The sequence below is a fragment of the Tympanuchus pallidicinctus genome, unplaced genomic scaffold (genome assembly GCF_026119805.1).
Source record: "Tympanuchus pallidicinctus isolate F22 unplaced genomic scaffold, pur_lepc_1.0 scaffold22, whole genome shotgun sequence".
Lineage (NCBI taxonomy): Eukaryota > Metazoa > Chordata > Aves > Galliformes > Phasianidae > Tympanuchus > Tympanuchus pallidicinctus.
Window position 1 is genome coordinate 26,348,187 of NW_026294739.1, and position 19,889 is coordinate 26,368,075.

Sequence of the window (19,889 nt, forward strand, 5' to 3'; positions counted from 1 at the left end):
GCTCGGCTCGGCTCGGCGCTGCGCGGTGCGGTGCGGCTGCAGCAGCGGCGGAGGTCCTCATCTCCGCGCCGCTCCGCGGCCGCCGGCCCGCTCCCCCGAACGTCCCCATGGCCACCAAAATCGACAAGGAGGCGTGCAGGGAGGCGTACAACCTCGTCAGGGACGATGCCACCGAGGTGAACTGGTAGGTGCACCGTGGTGCCGGCATCTCCTGGACGGGCACCGATGCTCCTCTGTTCCCCGGCTCCTCTTCCCCCTTTCCCCGGGATGTTTTTTGGAATGCGTTCCTCCCCTTCTCCTCCTTTGCCTTCCATAAGGCTGACTTTTAAATCCCGTCTCCCTTCTCTTTTCCCCTTCCCAAAGGGTGACGTTTAAATACAACGGCTCTACGATCGTCCCCGGAGACCAAGGGGTAGACTATGAAACCTTTAAGAGGAAGTGCACAGGTAAGCTCCTTCCCGATGCCTTTGGCACATACAGGGGGAGAGATGGGAGAAAACTTGCGGGAATTGCAATTGGTGCTGCTTCCCCTGTCCTGCACGGTTGGGTTTCCTGCTGCCATGAAGCACAACTCCCTGCAGTCCATAGTTCAACCATTCCTTTGTTTCACCCCCGGACTTAAGATCCTTGGGGCTTTTTCCACCCTTTTGCACAATTTCTCATTGCTTCTCCACCATCACCAAGACAAAAGGTTCGATTAGCAGGAGTCCCATTGTTCGGCGCCGCGCTTTCAAAGAGTGACCTCTTGCCGACGAGCAAAGAAGCGTTCCGTTTTGGTGCCTAAAAATGAACTCAGACAGCTTGTTTTGCAATAAATGGTGCTAATGTAACCTCGTGTAGAAGGCTTGCTCAGATTTTTTCAGAAGGTGAAATCTGAGCTGCGGTTCTGCCCCAAACAATGCGCTGGGAACAGGCGGCTGTGGCACAGCACGACCCACCCGTGGGGCTCCGGGTTGAGACGTGGCAGCTGATCGTTCCACTGTCGGATGTGGATTATCAACAAAACCCAGGGAAAGCCAAAGATAAACAGAGAGATATTTAACTTCACCTGATCGCAACTTTCGATGCCTTTTACAAAGCTTTGACTTTGCTCCAAATAACTTCTGGGGGATGTGGGACAGCTTCTCCCCCGGCGTGGCTGCTGTTTAACAACACTGGTATGAAGCATTTGTAATGAACTGTAGATAATGCTGCTCTGCTGCCGGCAAAGCTTCCTCCCTCCTCTAGTTATAGAGCAAGTGTAAGGTCTGTGTTTTTATGTTATATTTGTACTGCAGAGGAGTTGGGTGCTGAACAATCTCTCCCTCCTCCAGGTGTGCCTGTGGCACTGAAGGCAAAGCCCCACGCCCATAGAAATGCCACTGCCTATTCCATGGGTCTTCCCTGCCCCGGGGCTTGGCTGCATTCACTGGGTCAGAGAGAAGGATTTCCAGTGACTTAAATGTGGGCAGGGTTTGGTCAGTTAAAAAATATCAAAGGAGAAAATATGTTGTAGCCTTTGCATTGCAGTTGGTGATCAGAAGGGTTCAGAATGCTCTGCTCTGACGTTTGCAGCGGGTTCTCACCAGGATTATTACAGCTACTCAATTCCAGCTGTTCTTGGGAGCTCTGCAGGGAAGATTCTCAAATCCTTTAGATGATGTCAGAAGAGCTGATGACGTATGTGGCAAAAACTCCTTCCCACCTAGCTCTTCATGTGCAATATTAGGATAAAAAAGAGCAGCCAGCATGCGGGGGGACCCAGGGCTCAGTGCTTCTGAAGTTCAGCCCAATGTTATCTCAGCATTGTTTTCCTGGAAGGTCAACAGCACCAGCATCAGTGCTGTGTTCTATGTCTCCTCCTGTGGCTGAGATAACCGAGTGTCTCCAAGTCCCTGGACATCTGAGGCTTGCAGAGGGACCTTCCCCATTTATTTCCCCTCATTTTTCAGGAGCTCATATCTTTATTTTGCCTGGACTGACTTTTGATGTTTTGTCTGGACTGGTACCCTCTATAGGAATGATTCTCATTGTCTCTGCCATAGCATGGGAATACTTTACATCAAGTGGATAAGCAGGAGGAGGGGCTTTGGCAGGGAGCAGTCGCTGGCCGGGCTGGGTTGGATGTGAAGAACAACTAATGGAGGAATGCATTACACTTTGGAACATGGCCAGTTTTGTTTTCTTGCCATTGCTTGCATGTGACAAACCTTTAAAAAACAAGGTATTAAAATAGACAGAGTTTACGGAAACTTTGATTTTTTATATCAGCAAAGTGGCAAGCTGGCCCCACTGCTGGAGTGTTTTTACAAAAAGGAATTTGCACACGTTTTAGGCATAAGCATGGTAATGGGAAGAGCTGAGTGAAAGGCACCAGTGGGGTTGAGGTGGCCCTTTAGACTTTGATGTGCAGCTCAGCCCTTGCAGCAGCTGGGTTCCCTTCCTTTCGCTCTTTTCTCATGCAGAGCTGTTGCTTGGCAGATGAGGGGCCAGGGGTTATTGGTTATTCCCCAACCTTCTCTGGAGCACAATCGCTGCAGGCCAGGAGAAGCAGGCAGGCTCAGGTCCCAGGCTCCTGGCTGAGCACCCAAAAGGATCTTCCTCCACTCACAAGTCAAGTGCAGCGCTTGCAGAGGGTGAGACCAGGTTTTGGTGCCTCCATCTGTGCAGCCTCCCTTTGTCTGGACCACTGGATTGAGAACAGGGCTCATGGGCAGTTGTCATTTCCTTCTCATCTGGAAGAAAGGTGCCAAATATTACTATGAAGAAGAGCTGGTTGGAATACTTTTACTGGAACAAAGTCACTAAGAAAGAGTAGGAAGGGCTGGGAAGAGCTGCTAGATATGATTCCCTCCTATTGCTGCATGTGCTACCTCAGCTCCTTCTATGTTTTGCTGGAGGAGAGAGGAGCTGCCACTGATGCAAACAGCTTCAGAAAACATGATGAAAGGATTAAAAAAACCCTGACATTAGAATGAACTTCCTTCCTTGTTTCAAATTCCTGTTTTGTGAAGAACACTGCCCCCAAAGCCACAAAGTGCTGCAGCTGCCTTGGGTAGAAGCTGAGCATAATTTGGTGGTTGAAGGTGAGAGCGTGAGCTGGAAACGCTCAGCGTGCAAAATGTCACCAGGAGCGCTAATTCATGTGGCACTGAGACCAGGGTGGCCTTTTGCACCGGTTTGGAGGACGTCTGTCCATGGTGGAAGTCTGCCTTGTGTGCTGGCAGAACCTGGGAGGTGCCGGAAGGGTTTGTTGGTAGCAGTGCTTCTGCTCACTCTTCTTTTCACGCAGCCCATGACTGAGTCTGTAAACCTCCTCAGGGAGTGAGAGAGGCTGAGGACAAAGGAAAAAGTAAGAATTTGCTTGAAATCGCTTCTTTTAAATAGAGCAGCAGCTGAAAATGACCACGTTAGGAGTCAGCCCTGCAGAGCCCCGTGTTTTGCTGCTCAAGGAAGGCGGTGCAGATGGAGTTGATCAGCCACGGGGCTCTTCCTCTACTCTCAGATATGTGTTGCACATGGGAACCGTGCTACATGTCCTGGGGTGGGGGCTGTATCTTCCTAAGCTTTTTGTACTGGCAGAAAACTTTAAAGTACTGTGTACTTAAAGTATTTTCACACTTGAAGCATTTTCAGTCCTCTTCTGTTGAAGATCCCAGTGTGACACCTGTGCTGCATGCACAGCCTCATCCTTGAACCTTTGCCTATCAGTCACTGCCATGCTGTTGTTGGCAAGGTCCGTATGAGCCCACAGGATGACAGAGACATTTGGGCTGTGAGGCTGTAGGCACTGCTTTAGTCTTCTCTGTCCTCCAAAGGCAGCCCAAGAGGTGTGAACACCTCTCCAGCCTTTCCTGAACGAAAGCCATCAGGCTGGTTTAAACCACTGACACAGTCAAGTTCTTATTAGGAGATTAGAGGTGGCTGCTGATGGCACGTCCTCCTGCAGTCCTGTGTAATGACCAGCCTACGTGACTGCACTGGCCTTTGGGTGACCCAGAGAGTCTGGAGACCATAAGTTAAGGGCATTAATTGCGTCAGGGTCATTAAACGCAGTGTAGACACCCCCTGTGTCTTCTGGCTGAGAGCTGTTTTGGTTGGGTTTAGCAGCACAGATTACCTCGGCACTAAACAAGGACTTAATTCAGGGCTTTCAATCCATTTGACTTCACAGTTGCAGCTTTTCCCTTTGCAGATGGCTTGGGTCCAGGCATAGCTTTCATTTGGTGTTCAGTGGTACATGGACATGAGTTCACTTAGGCAAAACGCTGAGCTGGTGAACTGGAAGCCAGAAAACCAGATAAGAGTTGAAGGTTATTGTACAGAAGGATGTTAAGCCTTCTGGGTTTTGTTGTTCCTTAAGTTTCATCACTGGGCTGGCGTTGCTGTTGCTGAGAACAGCAGGATGACTTAAAACTGAGATACCAACGTAAACCACCAGGCAGAAACATCCGCTTCAACTTTGGGGTGCATCAGTGATACCTGGCTGCACGGACAGCTGGGTTCACTTCCCATACCACAGAGCAGCAGAGCATTGCATGGCCTCTGTCTGTAGTTTATTTTAATGTCTTTTTTTTCATCCTGTCATTTAGTAGAGAGATGGGAAGACTGTTTCCTCCGTGCCACATGTGAGCACTTGTTTCTCAATGCATCTCTGACAAAAGAAATAATGAGCCTTTTCTTTGGAAAGCCCCAGCGCAGATAAATAATTGCGATGACAGCATGAAATGGGATCGTTATTCATGTGTCTGAAAAGATCAGACCAAAAACACACTGTGCATTCAGTGCGAGGAAGAACTGGAAATCTTTGGGCTGAAATAAATACCCTATAAAATCGTTCCTGGTTGACACAGAGAATTAGGAAGAAAATAGTAATGGGACTTGCTTCTGGTACAAATGTGGGCTTATGACAGTTGCCCTATAAACACTGGCCTGTATATAAAATTTAGGAGTTAAGATCTGAGAGAGAGATCACCAAGATTGCATTGGCACCTTAGGATGGAGTTAAGAGCTGTAAAAATGCACAAGGGGTGACGAATTAATGCACACCTTCCTTCCTTCAGGGAAGGAGACAAACTTAGTGCAAGCCAATGCCAGCATCCTGCCTCCACATGGCAGCAGGGCAGAGAAGGGCTGGCATTGTCCCCAGGGCAGCTGTGGCTTATCTACCAGGATGCTGCACAGCAGAGGGAGCAGGAGGAGCTTCTTCTTTATGCACGTGTGTCTGGGTGCCCTGCTCAGCCATGGTTGGTGCCCCAGCTGTAGTTCTGCAGTCAAACCTGATGTATTTGTCTTGGATGGCTTAATGAACATGCTTGCGTGGTGCAAGGCAGTATTGCAACAGAGATGCACAGGCTTCAGTACAGGGACAAAAACAGTGTGCTGAGAGGTTGGGATGGGTTCTGTCTGCACCTCCAGCCACAAGGCTGAAAGGGTGGTCAGAGAGGTGGAAAACTGACAGGCTGATCTCACATAAACCCAATGAAATAAGTCCTTCGCACAGCCTGTGGGCACTGCCAGTAACTCACTGTGGGGAGAGCACACACAAGCAGTTCTTCCCATGGGCTGCGTGCTGTGTCACCCTGATGGAGCAGGCAGGTGAAGCCAGGAGTGTGGCCATTCAGTGCCACCACAGGAGGCATTCAAGGCCAGGCTGGATGTGGCTCTGGGCAGCGTGGTCTGCTGGTTGGTGACCCTGCACATAGCAGGGGGTTGAAACTAGGTGGTCACTGTGGTCCTTTTCAACCCAGGCCCTTCTTTGATTGTATGGTGATGTGAGAGTGGATTTCTTTCTTGCAGCTGATAGCTTTAACTGATGAGTCAGTGCATTCTAACCCAATGGGAATTTTTGTGTAGAGCTGAAACAAAGGGTTTGAGCGGATGAAAAAGAGGAGAATGCCATCAAGGAAATCTCTGCAGCTCCACATCAAGCTTTGTTTACAGCCAAAGGCAGTTTAATCAGTGTATCTGGGAAATCCTGCATCGTAAGGGGCTTGGAGAGAAACAATAACTGAAGTCCATTAAGGCATTTGTTGTACTTCTAATTGTTTGTATAGCCCTCTTGCCTTGCCGTGCAACTGCACTTAAGGGAATAGTGATATCAGTAGGAATTAAGGTTAATTTCTGCTGTGTGTAACTTGTGAGATCTTCTCCAATAAAGCTGCTATTTCCATTCCACCCAGAACTATTAATAATATCCTTTAATTGCTTCTCTATGCCCTGAAATTTGTGGCTGAGCGATGAGGAAGGTGGCTGTGTAGAGCTAGGCAGGATTTCCTCCTGCAGAGGAAACCTTCTGTCTGTGATTTGTTGGATTCCCTCCACATCCAGCAAAATTCCTTTTTTTTTTAGGAGGGGGGATGGGGTGGGAAGGAGAATTATTAACGCCTTGAGGTTCTGAGCAGAGCCAGCACTGATGGCACCGATGGCTCCCAGCGCAGCAAGGTGATCTGGCAGGGCAGAGCCCATTAACTGTGAAAGAGAAAAATCTGGGAGCATAAAAGAAGTCCTGCTTTGATCCCGTTATCGCTCGGAACAAGCTTCAGACTCATCGTGAAACTCAACTGCTTCTGCTCAGGGATTTTCATCAGGAGGGTCACATAACCAGGCTGAGCCAGTGCTAAGATAGCCCGCATCTGTCCTGTTGTCCTGTTGGGAAAGGAGACAGGCTGACTGCTAAGGGCTCTGATTCACTTTCCCTCTTGGCTTCACCTGCATCTGCTGAAGAGCTCCTCAGCCACTGCAGTCACAGACCGGCACGCTAAGTTAAAGCATGGTGCACTGGAAGTCTGCACTGAATACACTGGAAACCTGCCTCAGGCAGGGCAGTGACTCAGAGCCCACATTTAACCTGCAGTTGCTCATTAAACTTACTGGGACCTAACACCATGAAGTAGTTGTTCAGCCACCCAGTGCAGGTGTTCTGATAGCCCACATGGAGCTGCTGGGTTTGGCTCTGGGTGCTGCCACTGATCGAGCTGCTTTCAGACAGGATGGGAAACTCCATCGAGAAGCAAATCCTGCTGCTTCCAGCGATCCCTGGGTTCATACTGACAGATCCCTAGTTTGGATTGTTCCCATTCATTCTACTTTTGCATTAGCTTTATTTTAAAGGAGTAGATTCCAAAGCAGGCTTCAGGCTCTGTAACAGCCTTTAGTAGAAGAACAGGGATCAAAAACCTCCACACTCAGAATGGAAAGTGATTATCCACGAGAAGGGCTGTGACACAGTTACAGAGCTGTAGGGGACAGGACTTGGTGTCATTAAAGTGCCTTCCAGCACTGAGTTCCCATAGGAACCCCAGTACAATTCTTAGCAAAGCGTGGCCTCCTTTCCTGTCAGATCTGGGAAAGCAAAGTCTTCTTTCCATAGAACTGTTAATAGTAACGTTTGGGGATTTGCTGTCTCTCTTCACCTTGGGTATTTCCTGGCTGTCTGTTCATTTATGGCTCTAATCAATCTTGGCAAGAGGATTTACTGTCAGGAGCAGGAGTCTCACCGTAGGTTTGGTGCACTTGCCCAGTAATGGGGCTTCTGAGAGGGAAGTTTTGTTTGCCTGCTCTATCTGTGCACTTGGCTCTTCTGGTCTGCCAGAAGATCCGTCTGAGTAAGAGCTCTCTTTTTCTTCATTTCAAATCTCAGATCTTCAGAAGAGTTTGTTTGAAACGCTCCAGCAGGCTCACACACCCCTACATACATTTTCCAGCTTTCCCCAGTACTCCTCTGTCAGTGGCAAAAAACAGAGAGAACAAAACAGGAGAACGCAGGTGTTTGGCTCCTTTTGGACTTTAAAACTTGACGACATTCATTAAATGGAAGTTGTCTTTACTGACACTTTGGCAAAACACGGCGTTTAAGAATCTGAGATGTCATCTTTCAGAGAATATTCCCTTTTTTTTTTTTCCTAGCAGCATATTTTCTGGGGATGAGCAATTCCCAGCTCCTTTTCCCCATTCCCTGGAGCTGCCGGGGCTCTTGTGACCCTTCCTGGAGCGTGCTGACCTAAGGGATGGAATTTTGGCACGTGTCACTGCACCTGGAGTCCGTGTTCTCACCTGGCAGCAGTCGAGACAGCAAGTACCTACAAAGCACATTGAACTGGTCACAACAAGCGTAACCAGAATGAACACGATTCTTCTCAAACAGCAAGTCTGTTCTTCTATTTTGAGTCATCTCCCTTCATTAAAAAGGTCTTGAGCGCCCTGTAACAGATGCAGTAGCTATGATTAGATATATTCCACGATTGCACAACTGTCCATCTGCTCTGCTTCTCTGCACAGTCCTGGGTAAGGCTCCAGCATCCTGCGTGCCACTGAGGCTGGGACAGGATGGATGGTGTCACATGCTTATCAAGTGTCTGTTATCATGCAGGAGTCCAGCAGCCTCAGTGGACGAGCTGCTATGCAATGAAGGTACAAACTCTTCCAAAGAGTGTTCAAGGTTTTTACACATAGAGCAGAACTAAATAACTCTCATCTGGTCTGATATGGCAGAAACTGGATGGAAAGCAAAGATTTGAACATTTTTTAAATCCAAGGCCTTTGTCTACAGGGCTTGGGAAAGAGTAGAAAAGCACATCTGGGGAAGCAGCTTCAGATTTGCTTTAGATACTTCTACCCTCCTCTTTTTCTTGCAAACTCACACTCCAAGTGAGCCAGAAATGTTGCTGAAGGGAAAGCAGGAAAAGGATCAGATTTGCACAGTGGCCAGTTTCTGGGTGTATTTTATAAAAGGCGATCTTGATCTGGCTATTCTCTAATAGACAGGCTGGGAAATCACTTTCTTCTCTTCTTGAGCAGTGACCTAGAGATGAATGATCAGTCTGAATGTGTAACTTGGGTTAGCTCTGGGCTGAATGTGTAACCAGGCTGAGCTCTGTGCTCTCAGACTGCCTGTTGATTGTGTGTTAGCCATTTCCAAACTCATTAGCAGTGCACTAGTGAAGCATGGGCAAAACCAGATTCTTCCCAGTCGTGCTTTGCCAGCAAAGGACACGTGAACAGAGCTCCTGTGTTGCCCTGTTAGTCCAGCACAACGCTGTCATAGTGCAGTATCAGTGCTCTTTGGTCTTTAATCTGTGAGCAATGGTCTTACTGCAGAAAGCAGTGAGGGGAGGATGTTCCTGGTTTTAATCACCTTGTTTCTGTTGCTTTGTCCCTCCAGATGACGTTCGATTGTTTGGCTTTGTCCGATTCACCACCGGTGATGCCATGAGCAAGCGAGTCAAGTTTGCCCTCATCACCTGGATTGGAGAGGATGTCAGTGGCCTGCAGAGAGCCAAAACCGGCACCGACAAGACTCTGGTCAAAGAAGTAGTACAGGTAACCCTTCTCAGCCAGTTCTCATTGCTTTTAGCTCTGCCAGCATCAGCAGGAGGTGAGAGAGGGGGAAGCATTGAGTCATGCTTCATCTTATTGATTAATCCTTTAAAAAGAAGACCGTTTCTTATTGCCTGACTTCTTACTAAGAGGACTTGACATCTGCCCTTCGAGAACTCAGGCATAAAGAAGCACCTTTGAACTTAAACACATCTTAATTATTACCAGAGGAGAGAACACGCGCTTCCCCCTGTGTTGCCATTAAGAAGTTTCTTATCTCTTTCCTTGATAAGAAAATGACATACTATCAAGTGGTAGAGAACAAAGCATTATTAAGTTAAGCAAATAAATCTAAACAGAAAGATCTGTGTCTGTTTTTAAACTTTTCCTTTGAGGCCTTTTGTCTCTGTGCAGTGAATTCATGGACACAATCAAATGGAGTCTAAGGTCCCTAGCAGTACCAATTAACCGACGGCTTTTAATAGCTAACTAGGTTTGAATAGTCTTCTGTTTGACTGTGGGCATATCAGAGAAGAGAAATGTGCTTGGTGCACACCTTGGAAGGACTGTGCTTGAATTGGATGCCCCAGCAATGTGCCCAAGCTCTGTCAAAGTGAGGAAAAGCAAACACCTACCAGAGAGAAGTGAAGGGTGGAAGGCTGCTGCTGGAAAGGCAGAGATGACGCTCGTGTTCAGCACATGTATTCTGAAGAGGCATTTAAAATAAGATTAGCTCTTTCAATGAGACCTAAGGCCAGTTGCTCAATTCCTTATAAACTGGTCATTCTTGCTGCACCAGGAGAACAAGCTGAATATTGCAATAATTTCCCTTAATTATTTTGCTCTTGATGATGTAAAGATATCTTCCAGTAGGACCACATGGAGGATGAGAACAAAGCCCCCTCAGTTCATTGGTATTTTGTGTGATAACAGAGGATGTTTAGATAGGGAGCATGAACAATATAACAAAATCTTCTGAAAAAACAACTATGCAGAGGGGCTCCTTTTGAAAAGAAACTTCCATACTGATACCTGTGAGACAGGACAGCAAATCTCTGCTTATGTGAAGCAGCTGAAACTGCGTTATTGCAACTGGGGAGGAAATCATAGAGTAACTAATGAATGATTCATATTAGAATCACTAAGACGAAGATTTTTAAAAGATGTTTAGACAATTTATTTCTGTTGGGCTGAGTAGCATTCCCAAATTCTGTTCTAAGATCTGTCCCTTAGGTCTGCTATGGATGATTTGCAATTCCACTTGTTTCACATTTGATTAGTAACTTGTGTGAGTTAAGAATCCAGTGCAACATGAACCATCCCTGGCTGCTCGTGAGGAGACTTCTTTGTACAGCAGATAAAAGCTTCCAGTTCTGTGATCTATGGGAGAGACTGGCTGGGCTTACAGAACAACACATCTCCAGTTTGAGAAGCGAAACTTCAAGGGCGTTTGCCATCTTGTAATATCTGCAAAAGCTAACTGGAGCTTTTTATCCACGACCAAAGCACCACTGTGAGAGGAGCCTGCTTTATACTCTCTGATATGTTGTAGATGCACTGATGAGCTGCGGCTGAGCTCTGCTCAAAGCTGAACGAAAGCCAGCAAACATTGTTCTTCCACCAAGAGGCTCAAAGGGAGAGAGTCAGCTTCAGTACCTCCCAGCAAGCAGAACCCACAGAGCTGCATCTGTAGGACGAGGAGAGTTCACACATGGTGATTATTAACTGTCTCCCAGTAGCACCTGCCATAAGGAAAACCAGAGGGATATTAACCGTTGAAGAGTAGATTAGGGGCTCCTGAGCAAAAGGATGCAATGCTACAAAGCAAGGAGAGGAACTGGGCTCTTGCCCTTGCTTTTGTATTCCTCCCTTGGATGGGGGAGCAGGTGCTGGGAAGGCTGTGGGAGGTGGCTGGGGAGTGGTGCTGCTGGTCAGTGGAGGAGGCTGCCAGGAGATCTCTCAGGAAGCAAGGACAATTGATTTTTAGCTGTTACAGCTATAAAATTATAGGGATGGATCTCATCAGATACAAATAACTGTATTTCCTCTGAACAGTACTAGCTGAGAATCAGATCTTACTTATTTGGAAATGTCCTCATTGACTCTTTGATGTTGTTGGAAAGAAGGCTGTGCATTTCTTTTGAATTGCAGAAAAAAATGCATTTCTCATTTAAGGAACACTGAGTAGCACTTTTCACGGCCGTTTATTTTCTCAGATGCAGCCTGTGACTTGGTCCAAGCAGTTCAGCTGCAAGGAGGTTAGAAGTAAGGGCAGGACCAGGAGCAAAACGTCCAGCTAAGGAACTTATTTGACAAAACAGTAATCCCACGATGACTCCAGCTAAAGGGCTTCGTTTGTTTGAGTACACAGAGCCACTAACTGTCATGCCAAGGCTGCATACAGATGCCAGCAGATACCAGCTAAGCAGAAGGACTCCGGGAATATTTTCTGCTTGGCTACAAAGGAGACCATCCAAAACTGGTCTTAAACTCACCTTTTATGTTCCTGGCAACAAAGACATCTCTGCCTTTTCCCTTCTTTCCCTTCTTCCCAGCATGGCACAAGCCATGGCCCACTCAGCATTAGCACAGGAGACTCCCTCTGCTCCAGCTGTTTTCTAACCTCCTTTATCCCAGAAGCTCAGGAGACACAGAATTCTGGCCTGAGCCCAGAATTCAAAGCTGTTGTGAGCTGCTCAGTGTGGTTATCAACGCCTGCTAGCATGAGGTGCAATTCAGCCATAAAAATTTCTGCAAAGTCCAACCTGGCAACGGTGGGTTTAAGTACAGGAGAGTCAGGCCTCCCAGTAAATGGCCTCATTCACTCTGGGGAGAGGCAGAAGGATGAGATTACATGCTTTCTTTTGAGTAAGGACAAGCTCAGACCCTGTGGTTGCAGGGCTGGGAGTGGCAGTGCTGCCATGGAAGGGTTGGGATGGAAAGGCTGGAGAACTGAAATCAAGACTTTGTTTCTCTGAACGTTGCTTCCTCTCCACAAACTTGTTTCCCTTCATGACTGCACTTCCTACCAGGTGATTTTAACCCTTCATTAGGCAGTGTGGAGCTCTTTTTCCCAATGGGACTGACTTCCCCTGAAGAGCTGTTTGAGCAAGGGACTGACCAACCTTTGTCAGTTTGCCTTCCATAACTTTTCACTCCTCTCTGTTTTCTCCAGCACTCCTGCCCCCACAAAATCATGTGCTCTATTATTTGCATAAATCATATTCAAAGTGAAACAGTTCCATTTCTGTGAGCAAATATTCATGGCATTTGATTCATTATTATTTTTGGTGAGGAATTCGCCCGACTTTAGTGATGTCAACAAGTTTGCCAAATTCCTGCTCTGGAGCTCATGGTCAGATCTTCATCTTCCTTGCCTGTTTCTCTTTCCTCCTGGGCTCCTCACTGCACTGATGCTGCTGTCATGATGAAGGACCCACTTACAGGGTTATTGTCTTTCACCAAGGGCAAATAGACCGTATCTAATGGTCTATCCATGTATGTGCACTGGGTTTCTTATGTGAGTATGGTAACTTAAACAGAAAATGATTTAATAGTTTTCTGTTTTTTACAATCAGAAAATCAAATTCATATGTGGTACTGCTGGGAAGGGAAACAGAATTGCACTTTTTGACAGTTCTCTTCTGGTTTATTGTGATGACCATACCAAGTGGATATGGATGTACATGAACTCCTACTCCTGATTTAGAGAAGGTGGTGACTTTATAAGTAACAGAAGTAACTTCTTTAAGTAGCCTCCCATCACCCCACATCTGAAACACAGCCCTGTGACTTCCCCAGTGGGATGCAGAACGGGTAGGAAGAATTTGCAGATCAGCTGAAATGCAGTTTCCACTGCTGTGAGATGTGTTTGCCAGAGGTTAGAGCTGGCTTCTCCCAGTGGCTGGAAATGATGTGTGTAAAAGTTGGCAAGGTATGAAATGGAAGAGAGGAGTTTTGCTGATGGCTTGGACTCCCTTATCTGATTGCAGCACCAGGTTGGGTGCAGCCAGAGTGGAGGGCAGTGGTGCTGTATTGCAGTGCGTGTAACCTTGTGGCTCTCCTTGCTCTGAGGGAAGCCCTGCTAGAACATACCTTTGCTGCAGCCATAGCACATTTCTCATCTTCCTACATAACCTCAGGTCTAGGACTCACACTATGCTGGGAAAGAAACTTGGACTATGGACTCTGTCAGCTCCTCTGAAGCAGTACCTTATGCATGGAAAACAAGATGTCCAATGGATGGGAGCAGTGACATTAAGCAGGGTGGATCTGAGGATTTTGAGCATCAGTGGAGGCCACAGCAAGGCCCAATGTAAATAGAAACAGCAGGTAACTGCTTGACTACCTGGCACCATCACTCACTGCTAAGAACCCCTGTGTCTATAGACGATACGAGGATTTTCCTCCTGGCTGCAGGCCTACCCATGCTGGGATTTATAATGGCCTCCGCAGATCTTTTTGGTACAGTATCTGCACCAGGCAGATTTTCCCTTGGCCAGCTCAGGGAAATTTTATGACCCCAGATGCTAAACATTCAGAGCCTGGATTAGGCAGAAAATCTACTCCACCTTTTTGTTTTCCTCCTTAAAGTTGTCTGGAAGAGAAAGTCTGGACCGACCTTGCTGCACAAATTTCACACCTCCCAGGCTCTGCTTTTGTGACCTGGCCTGCATGGTCAGAGCCCCTTCTCTCCATAGTGGCACATGTCACAGCAGACTGCATTGCTTAGCTGTAACCCTCGGCTACTCAGGCACAAAGGGAAGCAAGTGCCAGGTTGGTATATTGAAGAGCCATGTGTAAATTGCACTTTCTGTGTCGCCTTCAGTGATTTAAGAGGCAAAGCATAGCACTGTGGTTACTGGCATGTTGTGTGAGTGATAAATGGTGTCATTGTTTCAGTTATCTGCAGGCTGCTGGTGACTGGTGTGAACACAAAGGCTGGGATTCTGCAGGGCTTGCTGTGGTTGTAAAAAGCTTGGGGGTAGGGGATGAAGAAAAGGAAGTAGAGGGGGTGAAATGAAGATGCTTGTCAGCATAGCGAGGGCTCAAGCATCAGAGTTATGCATCATGCCTTAGGCAGCTACAAGTATTCTGCAATTCACTTGAGAGACATTAGATAATGGCTTTTGTGAGGGAAGAAACACCATGGACTTTCCCCACCCCTAAGAGAAAGAAGCTCTTAAGGAAAATCTTGTGGCAGAGCAGAAAGCTGACTGAATCAATGCTGGCATTGCTGCTAGCTACTCAAAGCTCCAATCTTTTCTTGAGCTTTGTCTGAGCCAGTCTGCTGTGATCAGTTATAAATAACTGCAGATGACAGTCACAACAAATAGGGACCATTGCTTGGTTCAGCTAACATCAGACCTGATTAAATCAGCTGGGAGTTGTTTTTTTTTCTGGCATTTTCAGCAGGATCAAAAAAAAAAAGAGTGAACTCTGGTAACATGGCCCTTGGCTGAAAAGTGCTGCTGTTGACCCTAAGTGTTGGTCTCCAATCTGAAGCCACAGCCTTCTTGCCCTGATGGTACAGGAGTCATCAGATGCTTTTAACAATCTTAGAACGCTTCCGTGCTTCCCTTCATCTTATGATTTGTGCCCCGCACAAATCTTCACAAAGCTCAGCCCCAGAGAACTCAGACAGTTCAGACAGTTCAGAGCAATGAGTGGCTGGAGAAAGGCCAAGCACGATCCCAGAATCAGGAATGCTAGGCAGTAAACTCACCACAAGCACCTTCTCCCTTGGGGCCAGGCTTGATAGGACGCCGTGGTGGGGGAGAGCCATTGTGAAGAACCAAAGGAGTCCCTACAGCACCTGCAAAGAGAAAGGAATAAACTTCTGTTATTTATAGCAGTGACCCAGATTGCTCTGTGAGGGCACAAATCTGGCACAAGAGGTGGCCCCGTCAGCTAAGAGGATATTGAAGAGTGGCTGGGAACATAACCCATCTGGCCAACTGCTGGGGGGAAACTATTCCAATCTGGTGTCCCGGTGGCTCTGACATGAAATAGTGACTGACCCCCATGGGGCATCACCCAGGAATCGTCTGGTAAGTGTCCACTTGAGAAGTGTCCAGTGTTTGAGTAATTATAATTGCTGGTGCCTGGAACATAGCTTCCCTCTGGCCATACATGAGTGGACTTGCAGCCTAATTTCAGATACAGCTTAATTCTGCAGACCAGGCATTAAAGGAAAGCCTCCCTGCTTTATAAAATATGTTTTTCATGGAACCTTTCTCAGCAAGGTTATGGGCCTGACTCAGTTGTCACTGAAGTCAAGCTAGCACTGAAGCCATGTAATCGCATACATGATTTTTTTTCCTAAATAAACACTTTATTTCCCATTTCCCCTGAACTCTGCTAAGACATGGATGAGTGCCTGTAGCATCTGTCCGTCCTCACACCAGAAAAGCTGAACATAGGTTGAAGCAGAGCAGACAAGGCTCCTCCTAGCTACTATAAGCCTTTTTTTTTTCCCTAATCAACCCTTCAGCAGTGAGGATTTCCTACAGTGTGAAACAGGATCAGTGCAGCATGGGGTCTAATGGGGAGGGAGCTGCTCTGCTCTCCCTTCCATTCTTCCACCGCATGAAAGAAGTGCTGGGGCTCTTTCAAGCTGCATCCTTCTCCACCCCCTCCTTTACCCAACTGCAATCCCAAACAGAGACCCTCGAGACGATACCAAATAAAGAGCTCTCTCATGGCTGAGAGCCTGAAACCAATTAGAAACTCTCTCTGCTATAGGCACTGTGCAGTCCTGGTCTCAGAGATCCATCCTGAGAAAGGTTTTCTCTGTTCCCAGCCTCACGTAGCAGCATGCTGCCTAGGGCTTGCCTGGCTCACACTGCTACAAAGAGCCTTCGAGCAGCCAGCGAGCTGCCCTGCAGTACACAGTGCATTAACAGAGCGTGTCCTTAAAGGTCACCTGGGATCATTAGACCACAGAGCACTCTGGAGCTTATTAACAAAGCCTTTCTAGGACAATATCTTGGTTGTGGACATGATGTGAATTAGATAGTTCAAAGGAGAGGTCAGTAAATCTACCAAAGTAGACTTATATGCTCTTGGTAGCATCTGCATGCTGCTCTGCCTTTATCAAAGCGTCCTTCATCCATCCGGGGGTATGGCTTTCTTTTTAGGAGAAGGGCTCCCAAAAAGCACTGGGACACCAACAGGAATGGTGACATGGCCAAGGCCATGCTGAAGGTTTGTGGCAGCTGTCAGCTCGTTAGTTTCCACACTACTTAGGGAACTTGACCTAACCTTGCTGTGCACTTCTTGCTAGGACAAGCTACTGCACAGGGCAGGATTAGCTCTTGCAGCTGGTGCCTGTAGAAGCAGACCCATAAAATTGCTCAGTGTTGAGTCACAGAGTTGTAGAATGGCTTAGGTTGGAAGGGACCTTACAGATCGTTGAGCTCCAAGCCCCTGCTGTGGGCTGGCTGCCCAGGCCCCATGCAGCCCGTCTCCTCCAGCACCTCCAGGCATGGGGCATCTTTACACAAGACTGGACAAGCATCCTCTATTTAACAGGCTTTTTCTTTACCTCTTGCAGAACTTTGCCAAAGAATTTGTGATCAGCGACCACAAAGAGCTGGATGAGGACTACATCAAGAACGAGCTGAAGAAGGCCGGGGGGGCTAATTATGATGCACAGACTGAGTAACCACAGGAACCTCCTGGCACCAACACCCGGATCTCCAAGGGAGGGGAAGCACAGCAAACTAACACAGCTGAGAGATGAGGCAGCTGAGCCCCCAGCTTTCTGTGTGCACTCCTCAGAACTCCCTTTCTTTGAACAGCGGACTTCTATTCTCCATTCCATCTCATCAAACATTCCTCTTTGGGGTTCTGTTCCCCCCCCCCCCTTTTTTTTTAACTCATAACTCTTTCCATGTTCTCGCATCTGTGGAATTTAAGTTTTGCTCTGCTTTGGTCCATATTCAGCACTGTGTTTGTAGCAGCTTGCCATCCTGTCTTTCTTTGTCTGCATGCATGTGTGTATGTATTATTTAGTTGGGCTCAACCTCTGAAGGGAGAAAGTTTTGGGGGAGTTGTGATCATGGATTCTTTTCTTTGTTTTTTTTTTCTAATTGGTTCTCACTGATACTTTTGGGAATGATATTTTTGTCTGATCTAGGCTCAGGTCAACACGAGTTGAGTGCACTCCAACTTTGATTAAACTGTCTAAGCTTCAGCATCCAGCTCAGAACTGATCTAGCAGCTTAAAGAACAAAGTGAACAAACAGCAAACCTTCATCTCTTAATAAATGGGAATAAATTTGCCTTAAACACTGCTTGACAGTTGCTATGCTACGTGCTACATCTCTACCCCTCCCTCTTAAAAATAAGATCCAACGCGATCCGAATGTGGGGGTTTTGTTCTTTTCTGAAGGTATCATGGCACAGTAAACCGGGGGGGCTTAGAAATGTCTGAACATTTGTTCACTATTTTGTGTACTTTGGTCTCTGGGTTTGTATTTGACTTTCCAAACGCTGGGGCTCAGGAGGTGAAGCCGAAACGCGTCGATTTCCTTTTGAACATCTGCATAAATGGCAGCCGCTGAATCCTCGCAGCCTCCTCTGCCCGTGAGCCCATCTTTGCAGCTCAACCCAACAGCCTGAGCGATGCGGGGCCGCAGGCAGTGCCTCCTGCACTGTGACCGAGGGATGCAGCATGGAGCTCCGTCCCAGCCAGGCTGAGACACCCAACAGCTCGGGCTCAGAGATGACCTGGGCGCAGTTTGTTTGGTACCAAACTGTCAGTTTGGGGGCTTCTCTGTATGGCTTTCTTTCTTTTATTCCATCAAAGGTAATGGTCCCCAGAATCATGTGTAGGGGAAAACTGTTGTACTGAGGCTTGGAAGTCAGCGCTATAAACCCATTATGGAAATAAATGTTTTTCAAGAACAGTTCTCAGAGGCTCTGTCGTTATTCTGTCTTCCCTGCAACAACAACCCTGTATTTAGGAGCTCTCTTAATCCTCGGTGTAAGGCTCTGAGCTCTTGCAACCTCAGTGCTATTGGGAGAATTAAACATTGGCTTAAATGTAAAATAATTCTGGTGCCTACAGCCCTTGCCTGCTCTGAAAGCAAAGAGGTGACCATGGCACATCTGACACACTTCTGTTCAGCAGCTCTGTGCCTACATTTCCAGCACCAAAATGCCAAGTGGAAATTGTAATTAGGTCAAAGAGAATTTCACACCCATGTAAAATAACCATAGAGAGCTTGGGAGCAGATCTGGGAGTAAGAATGACACTTGGAGTGAAGCTGGGAAGTTTCCTGCACAGACTTCCATGGGGCATTACCATTCTGGGACCAACCTTACTGAGCTTTGCACTGAAAGGAGGGAAATAATGGTTATTTTAACAGGGCTGACAGCAAAGAGAAGCATAACGAAAGGGAAAGAGCTTTGCAGAGAGCCTGAGACACTCTGGGGCTTTGCCTCACTGCTTCAGTGGCCACAATAAACTTTTACGTGACAGATTGTGGGGTACAACTGAGAATTTCTACAGATTATCAAAGATTTGTTTTCTCTGTTGGGGCCATTCTTGCCCAGGGCTGACAGCCCAATGCTGATAGAGCTGGGAGGGGAGGCACTCCAGTTGCCCTTGCCTTGGGTTTTCTCCTCACTTTGCAGTGGGTGTTCAGAGCATTCCTGCATGATAACCATCCCATTTACCTCAGTCATTCAAGCTCACAAATCCCACATTGCTCTCTGGATTGTCCCTGGGGTGTTCTCATGCACATGGTCACATTGTGACCACAGGAAGATGGGGATCACACTGTGAGCTCAGCAATTGCATAAGGAATATAGGATACTTCAGAGAAAAATGAGGAAGACAAGGAGCTACTCATCTGTGGTAGGACACCAGGACAAATCCTTATGGAAAAAACAAGCCCAGTGAGTGACACTGATAACAAACAACTAGTCATTTTACTGTTGTTTTCAGCCTCAATTTCATCTTCTCGGGTGGGTCCCCAACCACACCATCCTGCAAATGCTCTGAAGAACAGCAGCACAGTGGCAGCCAAGAGAATCACGGTCACACTTGTGGAACCTGCAGTCAAGTGCAACATTAGCTGTGTCACTAAGAATGCTGTGGGCGCATGCCCAGCCCCAGCTCTGCTCAGAGCACGTGAGCATGCCCCCCAGGTGGCTGCTTTGCAGTACCTGGGACAAAATCTCATTCAAGAATCTGCTATTCCCCTCCGTCTGTGTGAGTGATTTCTCTAAGAGCAATCTAAACTACAGAAATTAAATGGCTTTGCTTATAAAATGCTGCTGATACTTTGCCAATACTAAAAAAATTTTTACTTTCCTCAAGAGAGTGATTATTGGTAGGAAGTCAAACCCTTCCCAAGCCTGCAATGGGAGCAGCTCAGCGAGCACAGGGTGATGGGCCTGGGGAACTCACAGCCTCCTCTGCAGGCTGAAATCTACCTCTGGGCTCTGCTCTTCTTGGCTACAAAAGCACCTTCCCCACAGTGCCTGTACGCATCATCCTTCCCTGTTAATAATTAAGAATGCAAGAAAGAATTCACAGCCCTTATCAGAACTGTGCTGATAACACTGCATCCTGGAAGTTA

The 19,889-nt window shown here is 47.2% G+C and overlaps 1 protein-coding gene and 1 long non-coding RNA gene across 2 annotated transcripts in view; one reads left to right on the forward strand and one right to left on the reverse strand.

Annotated features, from left to right (window-relative positions):
- Positions 1-28: 28 nt before the first annotated feature.
- COTL1 (coactosin like F-actin binding protein 1) lies at positions 29-18,212 on the forward strand. The gene is made up of 4 exons (XM_052686786.1): positions 29-184; positions 364-446; positions 9,143-9,300; positions 16,853-18,212. The coding sequence occupies exons 1-4, from the start codon at positions 108-110 to the stop codon at positions 16,961-16,963; spliced, it is 429 nt and encodes a 142-aa protein (XP_052542746.1). The 5' UTR covers positions 29-107; the 3' UTR covers positions 16,964-18,212.
- LOC128082566 (uncharacterized) overlaps positions 2,133-19,889 on the reverse strand; it is a 58,711-nt gene continuing 40,954 nt past the window's right edge. The window contains exons 3-4 of the long non-coding RNA XR_008207723.1: positions 15,023-15,112; positions 2,133-2,714 (exon numbers count right to left, since the gene is read on the reverse strand). This is a non-coding gene — a long non-coding RNA (uncharacterized LOC128082566). The remainder of the gene's footprint in view (positions 2,715-15,022; positions 15,113-19,889) is intronic.

Bases quoted from the DNA above. Each gene is read 5' to 3' on its own strand.
- COTL1 (XM_052686786.1), top strand. From the start codon at position 108: ATGGCCACCAAAATCGACAAGGAGGCGTGCAGGGAGGCGTACAACCTC. The intron at 185-363 runs GTAGGTGCACCG...CCCTTCCCAAAG, and splicing joins GATGCCACCGAGGTGAACTG to GGTGACGTTTAAATACAACG. The intron at 9,301-16,852 runs GTAACCCTTCTC...TACCTCTTGCAG, and splicing joins TGGTCAAAGAAGTAGTACAG to AACTTTGCCAAAGAATTTGT.